The sequence below is a fragment of the Balaenoptera acutorostrata genome, chromosome 2, assembly GCF_949987535.1.
Source record: "Balaenoptera acutorostrata chromosome 2, mBalAcu1.1, whole genome shotgun sequence".
NCBI classification, from domain to species: domain Eukaryota; kingdom Metazoa; phylum Chordata; class Mammalia; order Artiodactyla; family Balaenopteridae; genus Balaenoptera; species Balaenoptera acutorostrata.
In genome coordinates, this window is record NC_080065.1 from 103182191 (window position 1) to 103197022 (window position 14832).

Genomic DNA, 14832 nt, shown 5'->3' on the forward strand with positions numbered 1-14832 from the left:
ACAGCAAAGTGAATCAGTTATACATATCTATATCTATATCTATATCTCCACTCTTTTTTAGATTCTTTTCCCATATAGGTCCTTACAGAGTATTGAGTAGAGTTCCCTGTGCTATACAGTTAAGTCCTTATTAGTTATCTATTTTATATATACTAGTATGTATATGTCAATCCCAATCTCCCAAATTATCACTCCCCCACCATTTTCCCCCTGGTAACTATAAGTTTGTTTTCTACATCCGTGACTCTATTTCTGTTTTGTAAAGAAGTTCATTTGTATGTTTTTTTTTCAGATTCTGCATATAAGTGATATCATATGATATTTGTCTTTATCTGACTTACTTCACTCAGTATGGCAGTCTCTAGGTCCATCCATGTTCCTGCAAATGGCATTATTTCATTCTTCTTTATGGCTGAGTAATATTCCATTGTATATATGTACCACTTCTTCTTTATCCATTCTTCTTTTTTTTTTTAAGTGCATAAATCTTTTTATTTATTAATAAATTTATTTATTTACTTTGGCTGTGTTGGATCTTTGTTGCTGTGTGCAAGCTTTCTCTAGTTGCAGTGAGCGGGGGCTCTCTTCATTGCAGTGCGCAGGCTTCTCATTGCGGTGTCTTTTCTTCTTGCGGAGCACAGGCTCTAGGCGCACAGGCTTCAGTAGTTGTAGCACGCGGGCTCAGTAGTTGCGGCTCGTGGGTGCTACAGCACAGACTCAGTAGTTGTGCCGCACGGGCTTAGCTGCTCCACGGCATGTGGGATCTTCCAGGACTGGGACTTGAACCTATGTCCCCTGAATTGGCAGGCAGATTCTTAACCACTGCACCACCAGGGAAGCCCCCATTCCTCTGCTGATGGACATTTAGGTTGCCTCCATGTCCTTGCTATTGTGAACAGTGCTGCTATGAACATTGGGGTGCGTGGTTTTCTCCAGATGTATGCCCAGTAGTGGGATTGCTGGATCATATGCTAACTCTATTTTTCATTTCTTAAGGAACCTCCATACTGTTCTCCGTAGTGGCTGTATCAATTTACATTCCCACCAACAGTGCAAAAGGGTTCCCTTTTCTCCACACCCTCTCCAGCATTTACTGTTTGTAGATTTTGTGATGATGGCCATTCTGACCAGTGTGAGGTGATATCTCATTGTAGTTTTGATTTGCATTTCTCTAATAATTAGTGATGTTGAGCATGTTTTCATGTGCTTTTTGGCCATCTGTATGTCTTCTTTGGAGAAACGTCTGTCTAGATCTTCCTCTTTGCATTTATATCCTAATTGGAGCAGTTGAGCTTCTTGGATGTGTAGATCAACGTTTTTCATCAATGCCATTGTTTCTTCAATTATTTTTTCTGCTTCTTTCTCTCTCCTCTCTTTCTGGTATGCCCATTACGTAAAAGCTGGTGTACTTAATGGTATTTCACATTTCTCTGAGCCTCTTCATTCTTCTTCTTCACCTTTTTTCTTTCTGTTCTTCAGACATAGATAGATTGATCGATCTTCAAGCTTTTTGATTTTAATTCTGCCACTTCAAATCTACTGTTGAGACCCTCTAGTAAATTCTTCATTTCAGTTATTGTACTTTCAGTTCCAGAACTACTTCTATTTGGTTCTTTTTTTATATAATTTCTATTTATTGATTTCTTTCTCTTTTTTTTTTTTTTTTTTGAGCCACACCACGCAGCTTGCAGGATCTTAGTTCCCCGACCAGGGACTGAACCCATGCTCCCTGCAGTGGAAGTGCGGAATGCTAACCACTGGACCACCAGGGAATTCCCCAATTTTTCTCTATTTGATGAGACATTGTCCTCATACTTTACTTCTTTACATACTTTACTTCTTTAAGCATGGTTTCCTTTACTTCTTTGACTATATTTACAATAAATGCTTTGAAGTCTTTTCCTATTAAGTCATCTCCAAAGCAATCTCTGTTGCCTGTTCTGTTTTGTTTTGTTTTTTTCCTATCTATGGGTCATACTCTTTTATTTCTTTCAGATCTTGTAATTTTTTGTTGATAACTGGATACTTTAGATAATATATTGCAGCAACTCTGGATACTGAGACCCCTTTCCCCTTCCAGGGCTTGTTGTTATTGTTAACTTGTTCATTTGTTTAGTGACTTGGCTAGACGATTTTAGTTAAGTGTATTTCCCCCACAGTGTGCAGACTCTGATGTTGCTCCTCAGAGGGTACAGCCTTGGGCGAGCACAGTCAGCCTGGGATGACAGTGGTTCTAGCAGGGCGCTCTGTGACCATCTCTCCCTGATCTCTCTGTTAAACTGTCTGTCCAGCTGTTCGGCTTCACAAATTGCCAGATGACTGACTGCTCTATTATTTTCAACAGTGCCCTGGGGCATAAATTGTTCCACAGTCTGATCCAATTAAAGTCAGGCCTTTTTGGAGGTGTAGTCTTTGAGGCCAGTCTTTGAGGTTTGTTATGATCCCATGACAACTCTTCTTAGCTGTCTCTTTCCATGGTTCTCTCTGGCAAACTTCTAGTTGGACTAGTTTAGTTTACTGCTTTCATGGAGCTACCAGCCTCCTCTTGATTATCACTAAAGTAACCTTGTTTTTGAAACCATCCTTACTTTTGAGCTTCCAAATACTTGGTACCAAAATGAGTCAGTTTCCATGGGAAGGGCTTCAGAGCTCTCTATCATTACAGCCTGCCTTGCCCCCCAGGCAAAACCTCTGCACCACTGCCACGGACATGAGGGCAAGGATAGTGGCCCACTTCTCTCCAAGTGACATCCTCAGTTTACAAGAAGAGTCCTAGGCAGAGGTCGGAGCTTCTGGTCTTCTCAGCTTGCCTCTAGCAGCAGGGGATCCCCACGCTATGAGCAGCCTGGGCAAGAGTTATCAGGGCCCTAGTGTTCTCAGCCTGCCACAGTGGAATACAGTCTCCACCCTACAAGTGGGGGCAGGGTGGAGGAAGACAGCCCCGTAACTCTCAGCCACTTTTACCTGGAATTGAGCTTCTGCAACACAAGCTGGGGCCAGGGAGCCGGGGTGGGGGTAATAGGAAAAATGAGTGAGCTGCTCCTCCTAGGAAGACATGTGCAGCCCTATTCTGGGAACTGAGGGCAGAGGTAAAAGCTAGGTTAAATTGATGTAAAATCCAATTTACAAAATATTTTTAGGAAAAAAAACATGTCTTTGGATAGAATTTGAGAACTAAAGAGTAACTAGAATTGTTTTATACAAGAGAAATGCTCAAGTCATTTAATGAATGATGATTTGCATTTATACCAGGATCACTTGTAAGTGTTAGGTTTTTCTAAAGAGTTTTGGATGCAGGCAAAGTTTGCATAAGAAAGTAAAGATATTCCCATAGTTACCTCAGCTACATTACACTTACGTCAGCCAGACTTTTCTATATATAACATATGTTATATATTAAAATATACAAATATAAACAGCATTTCAAATCCAAGGAACACATTCTGATTCAAAGAAGTGTGGATTACTGAAATCCTACTCTATGAAATTACATATATGGTAAGTTCAAAATACAGATAAGGATCCTTAACGACACATGTATCTCACTTATGAAGTTATAGCCTACCTTAGCTTTGTCTGACGTCCGTTTTCCACCAAAGCCTCCAGCGCCAACAACAAAGATGGAGAACTGATTATAACATATAAGTTCCTCCCCAGAATAAGAGTAGACTGAAAAGCAAATGAAAAAAAAAAGAGGTTATTACCAAAAGACATAACTAGTTACCCAATATGTGATCAACAATCCTTTTAAAAGTTTCAGAAACAAAATCCAATTACTAAAAGGCTTTGCAATTTAAAGACACCCAAGTTTGGGATACAGAGCACTCATTTTAATCATTCACTACCAGTCTCTGGAAGGCAGAGAGAAGAGGATCTTGACAAATCCTTTCTGGACTATGAAACAGCAGTTCATCTCACCTCTTCTTAAAGTGCCCCAACTGCCTTTCATATTTCAATTCTCTCCTTCTCAAACCTTTCAAACAATTCCACTATAAAATGCAGACTAACACACATGAAAAGATGCTCATCATCGCTAATTATTAGAGAAATGCAAATCAAAACTACAACGAGGTACCACCTCACACTGGTCAGAATGACCATCATTAAAAAGTCTACAAATAACAAATGCCGGAGAGGTTGTGGAGAAAAGGGAACCCTCCTACACTGTTGGTAGGAATGTAAATTGGTGCAGCCACTATGGAAAACAGTATGGAGGTTCCTCAAAAAACTAAAAATAGAATTGCCATTGGGCGATTGGGATTGACATGTATACACTGATGTGTATAAAATTGATGCCTAATAAGAACCTGCAGTATAAAACAACAAACAAAACAACTAATACTAAACTTTCATTGGGTTATTTGTATGGAAATATGTTAATATAAATGTTTCAGACATTACATGAAATTTCTAAAAATCTTATATTTGTATTTGTATGGAAATATGTATGGAAATATGTTAATATAAAGGTTTCAGACATTATATGAAATTTCTAAAAATCTTATATTTGTATTTGTATGGAAATATGTTAATATAAATGTTTCAGACATTACATGAAATTTCTAAAAATCTTATATGTTCTGGTATAATGTTATAAGTAATAATCCTAGTTACTACTTTAAAATGTATATCTCAGAAATAACTAATTTTCTTGTCAACTGCATTATTATGAACTTTCATCAAATCTTTAACCGTGGTCATTTTTAAGTCTTTTGTCATTTACAGAGAGTTCTGGGTGTACTCTGATGCTTTTGCAAATATGTTCCTATAAAAGGCTTTCATCTTCAAGAAATTCATGGAAAAGACTCTGACAAGTACAGGTTTCTGGTGACTGACTGTACTGCTGAACTGAATGAATAAGCATTTTCAGAACTCTAATGAAAAACTGATGAACTCATAAAAGTGCTAACAAAAGATCAAGATGAAAAAAAAGATTAATTACATGGGACTGAGTGAACTGATGAGGATGAGTATAATTTTTGTGACTTTCTGTCTGAATTTAAAAAAAAATCCCACAAGGACTCAGAGGCAAAGAATATACAAATCAATTTTCACTGCAAAGTAAAGGAGCTGTTACAGTGGAGGATTACTGGACTGAATGTCAATATTATGACATAGTATGAGTGTGTTTCATGTTTGGTAATTGCAATCATTGTTGCTTTTGTTGTGGTCATCCATGTACAATGCTTGGTGTCAGTCTACTTATCTCTTGTAAAAATAAAATACAGTGTGTGTGTGTGGAAAAAAAAAAAAAAAAAAAAAAAACCAAAGTGCTCGCTTTGGTAGCACATATACTAAAAAATTGGAATGATACAGAGAAGATTAGTATGGCCCCTGTGCAAGAATGACATGCAAATTTGTGAAGCATTCCATATTTTTGGACATGGGAGCAACCTAAGTGTCCATCGACAGATGAATGGATAAAGAAGATGTGGCACATATATACAATGGAATATTACTCAGCCATAAAAAGAAATGAAACTTAGTTATTTGTAGTGAGGTGGATGGACCTAGAGTCTGTCATACAGAGTGAAGTAAGTCAGAAAGAGAAAAACAAACACCGTATGCTAACACATATATATGGAATCTAAAAAAAAAAAAAAAAGTGGTTATGAAGAACCTAAGGGCAGGACAGGAATAAAGACACAGACATAGAGAATGGACTTGAGGACACGGGAAGGGGGAAGGGTAAGCTGGAATGAAGTGAGAGAGTGGCATGGACATATATACACTACCAAATGTAAAACAGATAGCTAGTGGGAAGCAGCCGCATAGCACAGGGAGATCAGCTCGGTGCTTTGTGACCACCTAGATGGGTGGGATAGGGAGGGTGGGAGGGAGACGCAAGAGGGAGGAGATATGGGGATATATGTATATGTATAGCTGATTCACTTTGTTATAAAGCAGAAACTAACACACCATTGTAAAGCAATTATACACCAATAAAGATGTTAAATAAATAAAAAAAAAAAAAAAAAAAAAAAAAAGATGCATGCACCCCTATGTTCATAGCAACACTATTTACAATACCCAAGACATGGAAACAACCTAAAAGTCCATCAACAGATGAATGGATAAAGAAGATGTGATACACAAACACACACACACTGGAATATTACTCAGCCATAAAAAAGACTGAAATAATGCCATTTGCAGCAACATGGATGCACCTAGAGATTATCATACCAAGAGAAGTCAGAAAGAGACAGACAAATACCATATGATATCACTTATATGTGGAATCTAAAATATGACACAAATGAACATATCTACGAAACAGAAACGGACTCAGAGATATAGAGAACAGACTTGTGGTTGCCTAGGGGAAGGGAAGGTGGTGGAGGGATGGATTGGGAGTTCGGGATTAGCAGATGGAAACTATTATATATAGGATGGATAAACAACAAGGTCCTACTGTATTGCACAGGGAACTATATTCAATATCCTGTGATAAGCCATAATGGAAAAGAATATGAAAAAGAATGTATATATGTATAACTAAATCACTTTGCTGTACAGCAGAATTTAACACAACATTGTAAATCCACTAAAATTCAATAATTCAATAAAATTAAAAAAATAAAATAAAATACAGATAACCACACTCCCAAATTTTCAAACATTCTGCTGAAGTCCTCAATAGAGCCTGGAATGTAAAAGAAGAAATAAGTGAGAATGAAGGTATATGCTTCAGGAGGGCAGGATCATGGCTTTTTTGCTCACCATCATATTCCCAGCAATTAGAATAGTAATTGGGACAGAAAAGGCACCTAATAAATATGTATTAAATTAATTAGTAAATCAATGAACAAACGATGTGACTGAGCAAGTTAGTGAATAAGTAAGCAAGTAATGAATGAAAGACAGCTGTCCCTCTTTCTACTGACTACTTTCCTGGTGACAGTTTGAGCATCACCTAAATCACCAGCACTATAAAACTAGGAATATGATTTTGAATTGTATAATAAGGAAAAATATAATTGTAACAAAAAATAAGGGAAGTCATGGTGATTTGCATTTAAAATAAGACTTTTATCCTTATTACACAGAAAATTGGATATCTAATTTCATCTATATTTTATCTACAAATTCTAATACATTATTACCCATTACCAAGCTATAGCTAAATAAATGGAGTAGATCAAGAAAGAATAGTAAAAATTAAAGCTAAGGTTACTGCAAAACTTTTTTGTGGTAGACATTTGGTAGAATGGTGAGAAGACTTAAAGAAAACCAGGAGAGTTCCAGCCAAATGTTAGCCAATATTTGGAATGGTAAGAAAATACCAAAACCTTAAAAAAGAAAGAAGAGGGGTAAGGAGGAAGAGGGAAAGAGAGAGAACAGACACATGTTCTATGTGTCTATGATGAAATACATAGTTTACTTTGTAAACTATGAGTTAACAAAAACAATGTAGTAGAAAAATATTTAAGAGCATTAAAAATGTTCTCAATATATTATTAAGTAAAAACAAGGCAAGTTCCAAAACAACATATTCAGTATAACCTCCTATGTATTTAGAACAAAAATGATAAAGCCTATATTCCAAATACCAGACAAAAACTTTCCACTGCTATTTCCAAAATTTTTTATAATGTTTATCTATTTCTATTGTGCTTAAACTTTAAATTTTTTTTTTTATTTTATTTTATTTTTTTTTATTTTTTTTTATGTGCTTAAACTTTAAAACAAATAAATTCTAAGCAATGTATCTTTGGCTTATGTTTAGTTACTAGTATTTCAACATTTATTAAACTACTATAATCTTTTTTTCCACTGCAAAAAAAATGTGGCTATGGTGTTTAAACCCCATTATAAGTTCAATAGGTTTGAATGTGCAAGGTTAAGAACCTAACTACCATTTATAAGAATGATTCAGGGGTCAAATACGTTTGAAGTTCCAAAGAGCTAACACAGAAAAGAGTATCTACAACATAGCCTAATTATCAACTGAGGGCAGTCTATGTATTCATTCCTGCCAAAAAACATACTCTAGGAAGCATAATTCTCCTCTACGTTTGCTATACCAGCCACATTTCTCACCTCTGTGCTTTGGTTATGTTGTTACAAATCTCCTGAAATGTCCCACTCTCTGGACCTCTACCCCAATCTACTCCACCCCCTCCTCCCTTATTTTCTAAAAAAGCTTATGAATTTTTAGAACACTAATCTTGCTTTCTCACAATTGGAAGATAAATAGAAACTTATTAATCAACTTCTGTGATAAAGTATTATGTTACATACAAAGCCTATGAATCTAACAATATTATTATAAGAACTAGAAATGAGTTACCATCCATAAGAATTATTAAACCGGATCCTTTATCCAGGACGTCAGCAACAATTGCTTCACATTTTAATTTTCCTAAAAATGGAAAGTAAATAAATAAATAATACATAAATAAATAAGGAGACTGTTTTAAAGACCATAAGTTATATGAAGACATGAGAGAAATTAACATAACTTCCACTGTAAGTTGAGCAAAGCTAAAAAATCATGATTTAGAATAATTTTCAATATAATGTTGAATCATAAACATTAAAAGCAATCAGAATACCTGAGTCACCAAATTTGAAACATCAATAATTCTGATAAATTAGGTTGTAAAAAGTAACAATTTTCAATCATTCAATGAACACTTGTTAAGCATACAGCCAACACCATCTACCCCATTCCTTCTCAAATCTCTATGGGCTTCAGTTAGACAGTGTTTCTTTCTAACTACTCTGTTCTTTTAGGGACTGTTCCATTATTTAACTGGTAATGTCTTGATGGATTAACAATTATTTGGGAGTGAACTCATAATCTTTTTCTCCAACCTGTTTTTCTCTTTTGTTCCCTATACGAATGAATGGTACTATCCACCCAACTGCCAAGCCAGAAACTTCAGCATGACCCTTGTCTCATAAAATAGTGTCTAAGTATGTGGCAAGACTTGAGTATGCAGAGACTGGGAGGAGCTAAATTATATGAAAAGTTTCTGACTTCGTCCTGAAGTCTATGATCAGCCATCTGGGGTTTTTAACAGGGAAGTGACAAATACACTTGCATTTTGGAAATAATATTCTGGCTGCAGTAAGATGAGCAGACCTGAAGGGAGCAAGAATGGAGGCAGAGGGCTTCCCTGGTGGCGCAGTGGTTGAGAATCTGCCTGCTAATGCAGGGGACACGGGTTCGAGCCCTGGTCTGGGAAGATCCCACATGCCGCGGAGCAACTAGGCCAGTGAGCCACAACTACTGAGCCTGCACGTCTGGAGCCTGTGCTCCACAAGAGGCCGCGATAGTGAGAGGCCCGCACACCGCAATGAAGGGTGGCCCCCGCTTGCCGCAACTAGAGAAAGCCCTCGCACAGAAACGAAGACCCAACACAGCCAAAAATAAATAAATAAATAAACTCCAATCTCTTTAAAAAAAGAATGGAGGAAGAGAGAACACTTAGAAAGTGAGAGATGATGGTGGTCGAAGTGAGGGGGACAGAAATAGGATTCTAAATGTATTGAAGGGAGAGAATCAAAGAACTTGGTACCTGCCTGCGTGTGAAAGATGGTAAAAGAAACGCTAAGGATAACTAGATTGCTGTCACTTTCACCTCCTAAATCTCTCTCTGCTTCTCCCACTTCTCTCCATCTCTCCACCACCACCTTAGCCTAAGCTACCATCATTTCATTTGAACTACCACAACAGACTTCTAACTAGGTACCTGCATGTCCACTCTGACCAACTTTAAAACATGCTCTCCTATTACGTCTGAAGTTATTTTTTCCCAAAGTCAACCTGATTACCAACCTGATTATGCCAAATCCTTCTATTTTAAGTTCTAATGGTATCACGTATGTTTCATCTGTAATGTTTATCACATATAGTTGCAAGTGTACATTTATTTGTGTGGCTTTTTGATTACTGGCTGCCCTCCCCACCAACTAGGTTATATGCTCCATGAGGGCAGAGTCCAGATTTGTTTCCATTCTCCATTTATTCACAACCCTAGCAGAAAGCCTAGAAGTTAGGAAGTAATCAAAAAATAATGGTCAAATTGCTGATGATCTCCTCAGGTGATCAACTCCACATCCAATCAAACACCAAGCCTACTCCCTACATATCTCTATAATTTCTCCACATATATCCATCCTCATGCTCACAATCCTATTCAATCAACCATGGTCTCTAACCTAGATTATTACAACAGTCTCTTAGAAAATCTCCTTCTCTCTATCTCATTCCCTTAAAATCCAAGCATTACAAACATGAGCCAAAGTTGATGCTTTCTAAAATCCACTTTTGATCATATAATTCTCTCCTTTCGGTCCTTCAGTGGTTATCTATTGTCTTTAAAATAAAAGCCAAACTTCTTCACTTGACCACACACTGCACACTGCCTCAGATTAAAAAAAAGGGCTGTGTGAAAACTTAGGCTGTGACACTAAACTGAAGACTCAAACTGAGATGGTGGAGCAGGAGGACACGGAACTCACCTCCCCACCAACAAACACATCAAAAATACATCTACATGTGGAACAATTCTCACCGAAAACTAAGTGCAGACTAACAGAAAGACCTGTACAACCAAGACTATAAGAAAGACCCACCGGTAATTGGGTAGAAAGGGAAGAAAAGCGATCAGGTCAGGACCTGTGTCCCTGAGAGGGGACTCAGAGGAAAAAGGAGATTACACAGGAAGAGACCTTCCCTGGGGAGTGAGCAGTTCAAGCCACGTATTGGGTGCCCCAGCCCTGGTGTCCAACAAGGGGAACACGAGTCCCCTTGGCTGGTTGGAGGGCCAGTGGGATTAACAGGAGGGCTGTGGGAAGCCTGGACTCCGGGAGCAGGTGAACACTTACGTGCCCCCGAGGCAGGGCAGAGAGGGCAGACTGAAACCACTTGGGTAGCTGACTGGTTTCCTACGACTGCCCTGGTCCCCAGCCTGAGCTGAGAGAACACACCAGCACCATGAGCCTCGTGTCGCAGCTTCACACTCTGGGCTGCCATGATTGAGGAAAAGGCTCAGCCATGAGACACTGAGGAGGTTCAAACCCTACGTGGCAACTGAGCAGCGAGGGGGCAGCAATTACTGGTGGCTGCACAGGGGCCCCAGATCTCTGACGGTGGCCATGCCAAACGAAACCCATGCTCCGGGAATATTACTCAGCCATAAAAAGAAACGAAATGGAGTTATTTGTAGTGAGGTGGATGGAGTTAGAGTCTGTCATACAGAGTGAAGTAAGTCAGAAAGAGAAAAACAAATACAGTATGCTAACACATATATATGGAATCTAAGGGGGAAAAAAAAGGGTCATGAAGAACCTAGTGGCAAGAGGGGAATAAAGACACAGACCTACTAAAGAATGGACTTGAGGATATGGGGAGGGCGAAGGGTAAGATGTGACAAAGTGAGAGAGTGGCATGGACATATATACACTACCAAACGTAAAATACATAGCTAGTGGGAAGTAACCGCATAGCACAGGGAGATAAGCTCTGTGTTTTGTGACCACCTAGAGGGGTGGGATAGGGAGGGTGGGAGGGAGGGAGATGCAAGAGGGAAGAGATATGGGAATATATGTATATGTATAACTGATTCACTTTGTTATAAAGCAGAAACTAACACACCATTGTAAAGCAATTATACTCCAATAAAGATGTTAAAACAAACAAACAAACAAAACAAAACCATGCTCCGACCGTCACTGATTACCTACACCCGCCCCTCTTGCTCCACCACTGCTCCCCTCTGGAGTAAGGGTGCCAATGCTGGGAGGGGGAGGAAGCACACACTTAAAGGAAACTTAGCCAGCTCAGACCCGACCCTCAGGGCTTCTGCTCCAGCAACTTGGGACCTGCCCCCGCACCAAATAGTGGGGTAACAGCCACTAAGCAGAGGGGAAGCTCTACCTAACATCTGGCTTGGCCCTACCCCTCCATCTCCAGCTCCACCCCCTACCAAGATGACAGCTGCCAGCACACCTTGAGAAAAGACATAAGTTGTGCTCACATCAAATCCAGCTCTCCCATCAATGCCACTGGGCACATGCAGACTGCATAGGGACATGCCCACAAAAGAACACCCCTTCAAGACCACCATAGGTAACTATTTCACCAAATTTCAATAGATAAAGAAATAGATAAGCAAAATGAAAAGACAGAGGAATCTGTTTCCACTGAAAGAGCAAGAGAAAACTCCTGAAAAAAACAACTAATGAAATAGAAATAAACAATTTACCAGATAAAGAATTCAAAGCATTAGTAATAAGAATGCTAACTGAATTATGGAAAAGAATAGCTGACTACAGTGAGAGTTTTAACAAGGAGCTAGAAAATTCTAAAAAGAACCAATCAGAACTGAAGAATACAACAACTGAAAAGAAAAACACACTAAAAGGAATTAACAGCACACTAGGTGATACAGAAGAACACATAAGTGATCTGGAAGATAGAAAATGGAAATCACCCAATCAGAACAGCAAAAAGAAAAAAGATGAGAACATTTTAAAGGATCTTTGGGGTAACATCATGCATACCAACTTTCCATTATAGGGGTCCCAGAAGGAGAAGAAAGGGAGAAGGGGGTAAAAATATATTTAATGAAAATTATGGCTGAAAATTTCCCAAGTCTGAAGAAGGAAACAGCCAGGTACAGGAAACACAGAGGGTCCCAAACAAGATGAATCCAAACAGACCCGCACCAAGACATATCATAATTAAAATGGCAAAACTTAAAGAGAGAATTCTAGAGGCAGCAAAAGAAAAACAAAGAGCATATACAAGGGAATGCCCATAAGGCTATCAGCTGATTGTTCTGCAGAAACTTTGCAGGCCAGAAGGGAGTGGCATGGTATATTTAAAGTGCTGAAAGGGAAAAACCTACAACTTAGGATACTCTGCCCAGCAAGATTATCCTTCAGAATTGAAGGGGAGATAAAGAACTTCTTGGATAAGCATCAATACTAAAGCAACCCTAAAAGAAATGTTAAAGGGTCTTCTCTAAGTGGAAAAGAAAAAGCTGTAACAAGAATTAAGTATCTATAGAAAAGAAAAAATCCCATTAGTAAAGGCAAATATATAGGGAAGGCTGAGGCTCAACCACTTAAATAAGCTAGTACAACGACTAAAACAAAAAAAATTGTAAAATCAAGTATAACTACAATAATCAGTAAAGGGATAAACATGAAGATGTAAACTATGACATGAAAAACACAAAGTATGGGGGCTTCCCTGGTGGCGCAGTGGTTGAGAATCTGCCTGCCAATGCAGGGGACACGGGTTCGAGCCCTGGTCTGGGAAGATCCCACATGCCGCGGAGCAGCTGGGCCCGTGAGCCACAATTACTGAGCCTGCGCGTCTGGAGCCTGTGCTCCGCAACAAGAGAGGCCGCGATAGTGAGAGGCCTGCGCACCGCGATGAAGAGTGGCCCCCGCTTGCCACAACTAGAGAAAGCCCTTGCACAGAAACGAAGACCCAACACAGCCATAAGAATTAATTAATTAAAAAAAAAAAAACACAAAGTACGGGGGAAGCGAGTAAAAAATGTAGAGCTTTTAAAATGTGTTTGAACTTAAGGGACTACCTGGTTTAAAACAAATAAACACAGTCATAGATCAACATCTATGAGCCCCATGGTAACCACAAATCAAAAATCTACAACAGATACCCAAAAACAAAAGAGAAAGGAACACAAGCAAAAGAAAAGCATGAAACCACAAAGGAAAAAACTAAAAGAAGAAAAAAAAAAAACAGGGAAGAACTACAAAAACAACCAGAAACAAGTAACACTAACACTGAAACAGAACTATTCAGCATTAAGCAATAAGAATTTTTTTTAATTAAAATCTCAAAAAAAATTAAAGTATAATTCTAGCTATTTGCTGACCTCTACATTATATAATGTGAAATGAAAAAGACTTTTTTTTTATTTTACCACCTTACATGGTCAGTATATAATTAATATTCTGACATCAGAGTAGCAACATAAAACAAACATATCAAAGTAAAGTGAAAAGATAACGAGAAGATTTACTGAACAAGTAAGATATTATTGAGAAAAATAAACTGATTATTAAGACAGCCTTGGTTTTACTTACTCTAAAAGAAAATAGAAAAAAGTTAATTACAAGACATTCTGTATCTTTTAACATTGTTTGCCTTATGAAAATCAGTACCAACACAAATACCTGAGAAAAGAATGAAGAATCATATTCATGGGAATCATAACTGATTATACACAATCACTAAGTTTAGGACACACACAGAATATGCTCCTTTCAATTGTTGACCAGATGTTTAGTATTTTGAAATAATTTATTAAATAAGACTATTCAAATAGGACAAAGTTTAAGGCAACCAAAATAGGTACTAGTTAACATCAATCTACTCTAATGGCTGACATGCACATAAATAACTTATAATATTGTTTATTTAGGTTGCTCTATGCCAGTTTAACACATTGACACAGTTTGGAAGGTTAGTCAGAAAATAAAACCATCAAGAACTCACCTGCTCTGGGAAGTGGTTTATATAACTCCAAGTACTGCTCCCCATGAAGAACCTACGTTAGGGTAAGCAAAATTTTATTAGTAGACTTTCTTTTTCCACAGCTTCTTCTGTGGATACCGCTAATCACAAGTGGCATTTCACTGTCCACACGTTCACGCGACTACTTCCCCCAAACTATCTGTCTCAATTTGGCTCCCACTTCTTAATTATATGATTCAGAAATAATCAGTCCCCCAATCTAAAGACTGTCAGCTCTCTAGAATAGAAAAGATACATTTGTGTTCTTTCTTGACATTCATAAATTTTTGTTGACTGATAACTGTGGATTATTTGCCAATGGAGAC

At 38.1% G+C, this 14832-nt stretch overlaps 1 protein-coding gene and 1 non-coding gene across 2 annotated transcripts in view; one reads left to right on the top strand and one right to left on the bottom strand.

Moving 5' to 3' along the window:
* Positions 1-14832, bottom strand: part of LOC130707133 (peroxisomal multifunctional enzyme type 2-like) — a 50995-nt gene that overhangs the window by 11638 nt on the left and 24525 nt on the right. Inside the window, exons 12-14 of the mRNA XM_057540366.1 lie at positions 14489-14540; positions 8294-8365; positions 3566-3669 (exon numbers count right to left, since the gene is read on the bottom strand). Of these exons, the coding sequence (XP_057396349.1) occupies positions 3566-3669; positions 8294-8365; positions 14489-14540 (228 nt within the window). The remainder of the gene's footprint in view (positions 1-3565; positions 3670-8293; positions 8366-14488; positions 14541-14832) is intronic.
* Positions 5271-5379, top strand: LOC130707428 (U6 spliceosomal RNA). The gene has a single exon (XR_009007323.1). It is a non-coding gene; the product is annotated as a U6 spliceosomal RNA (small nuclear RNA).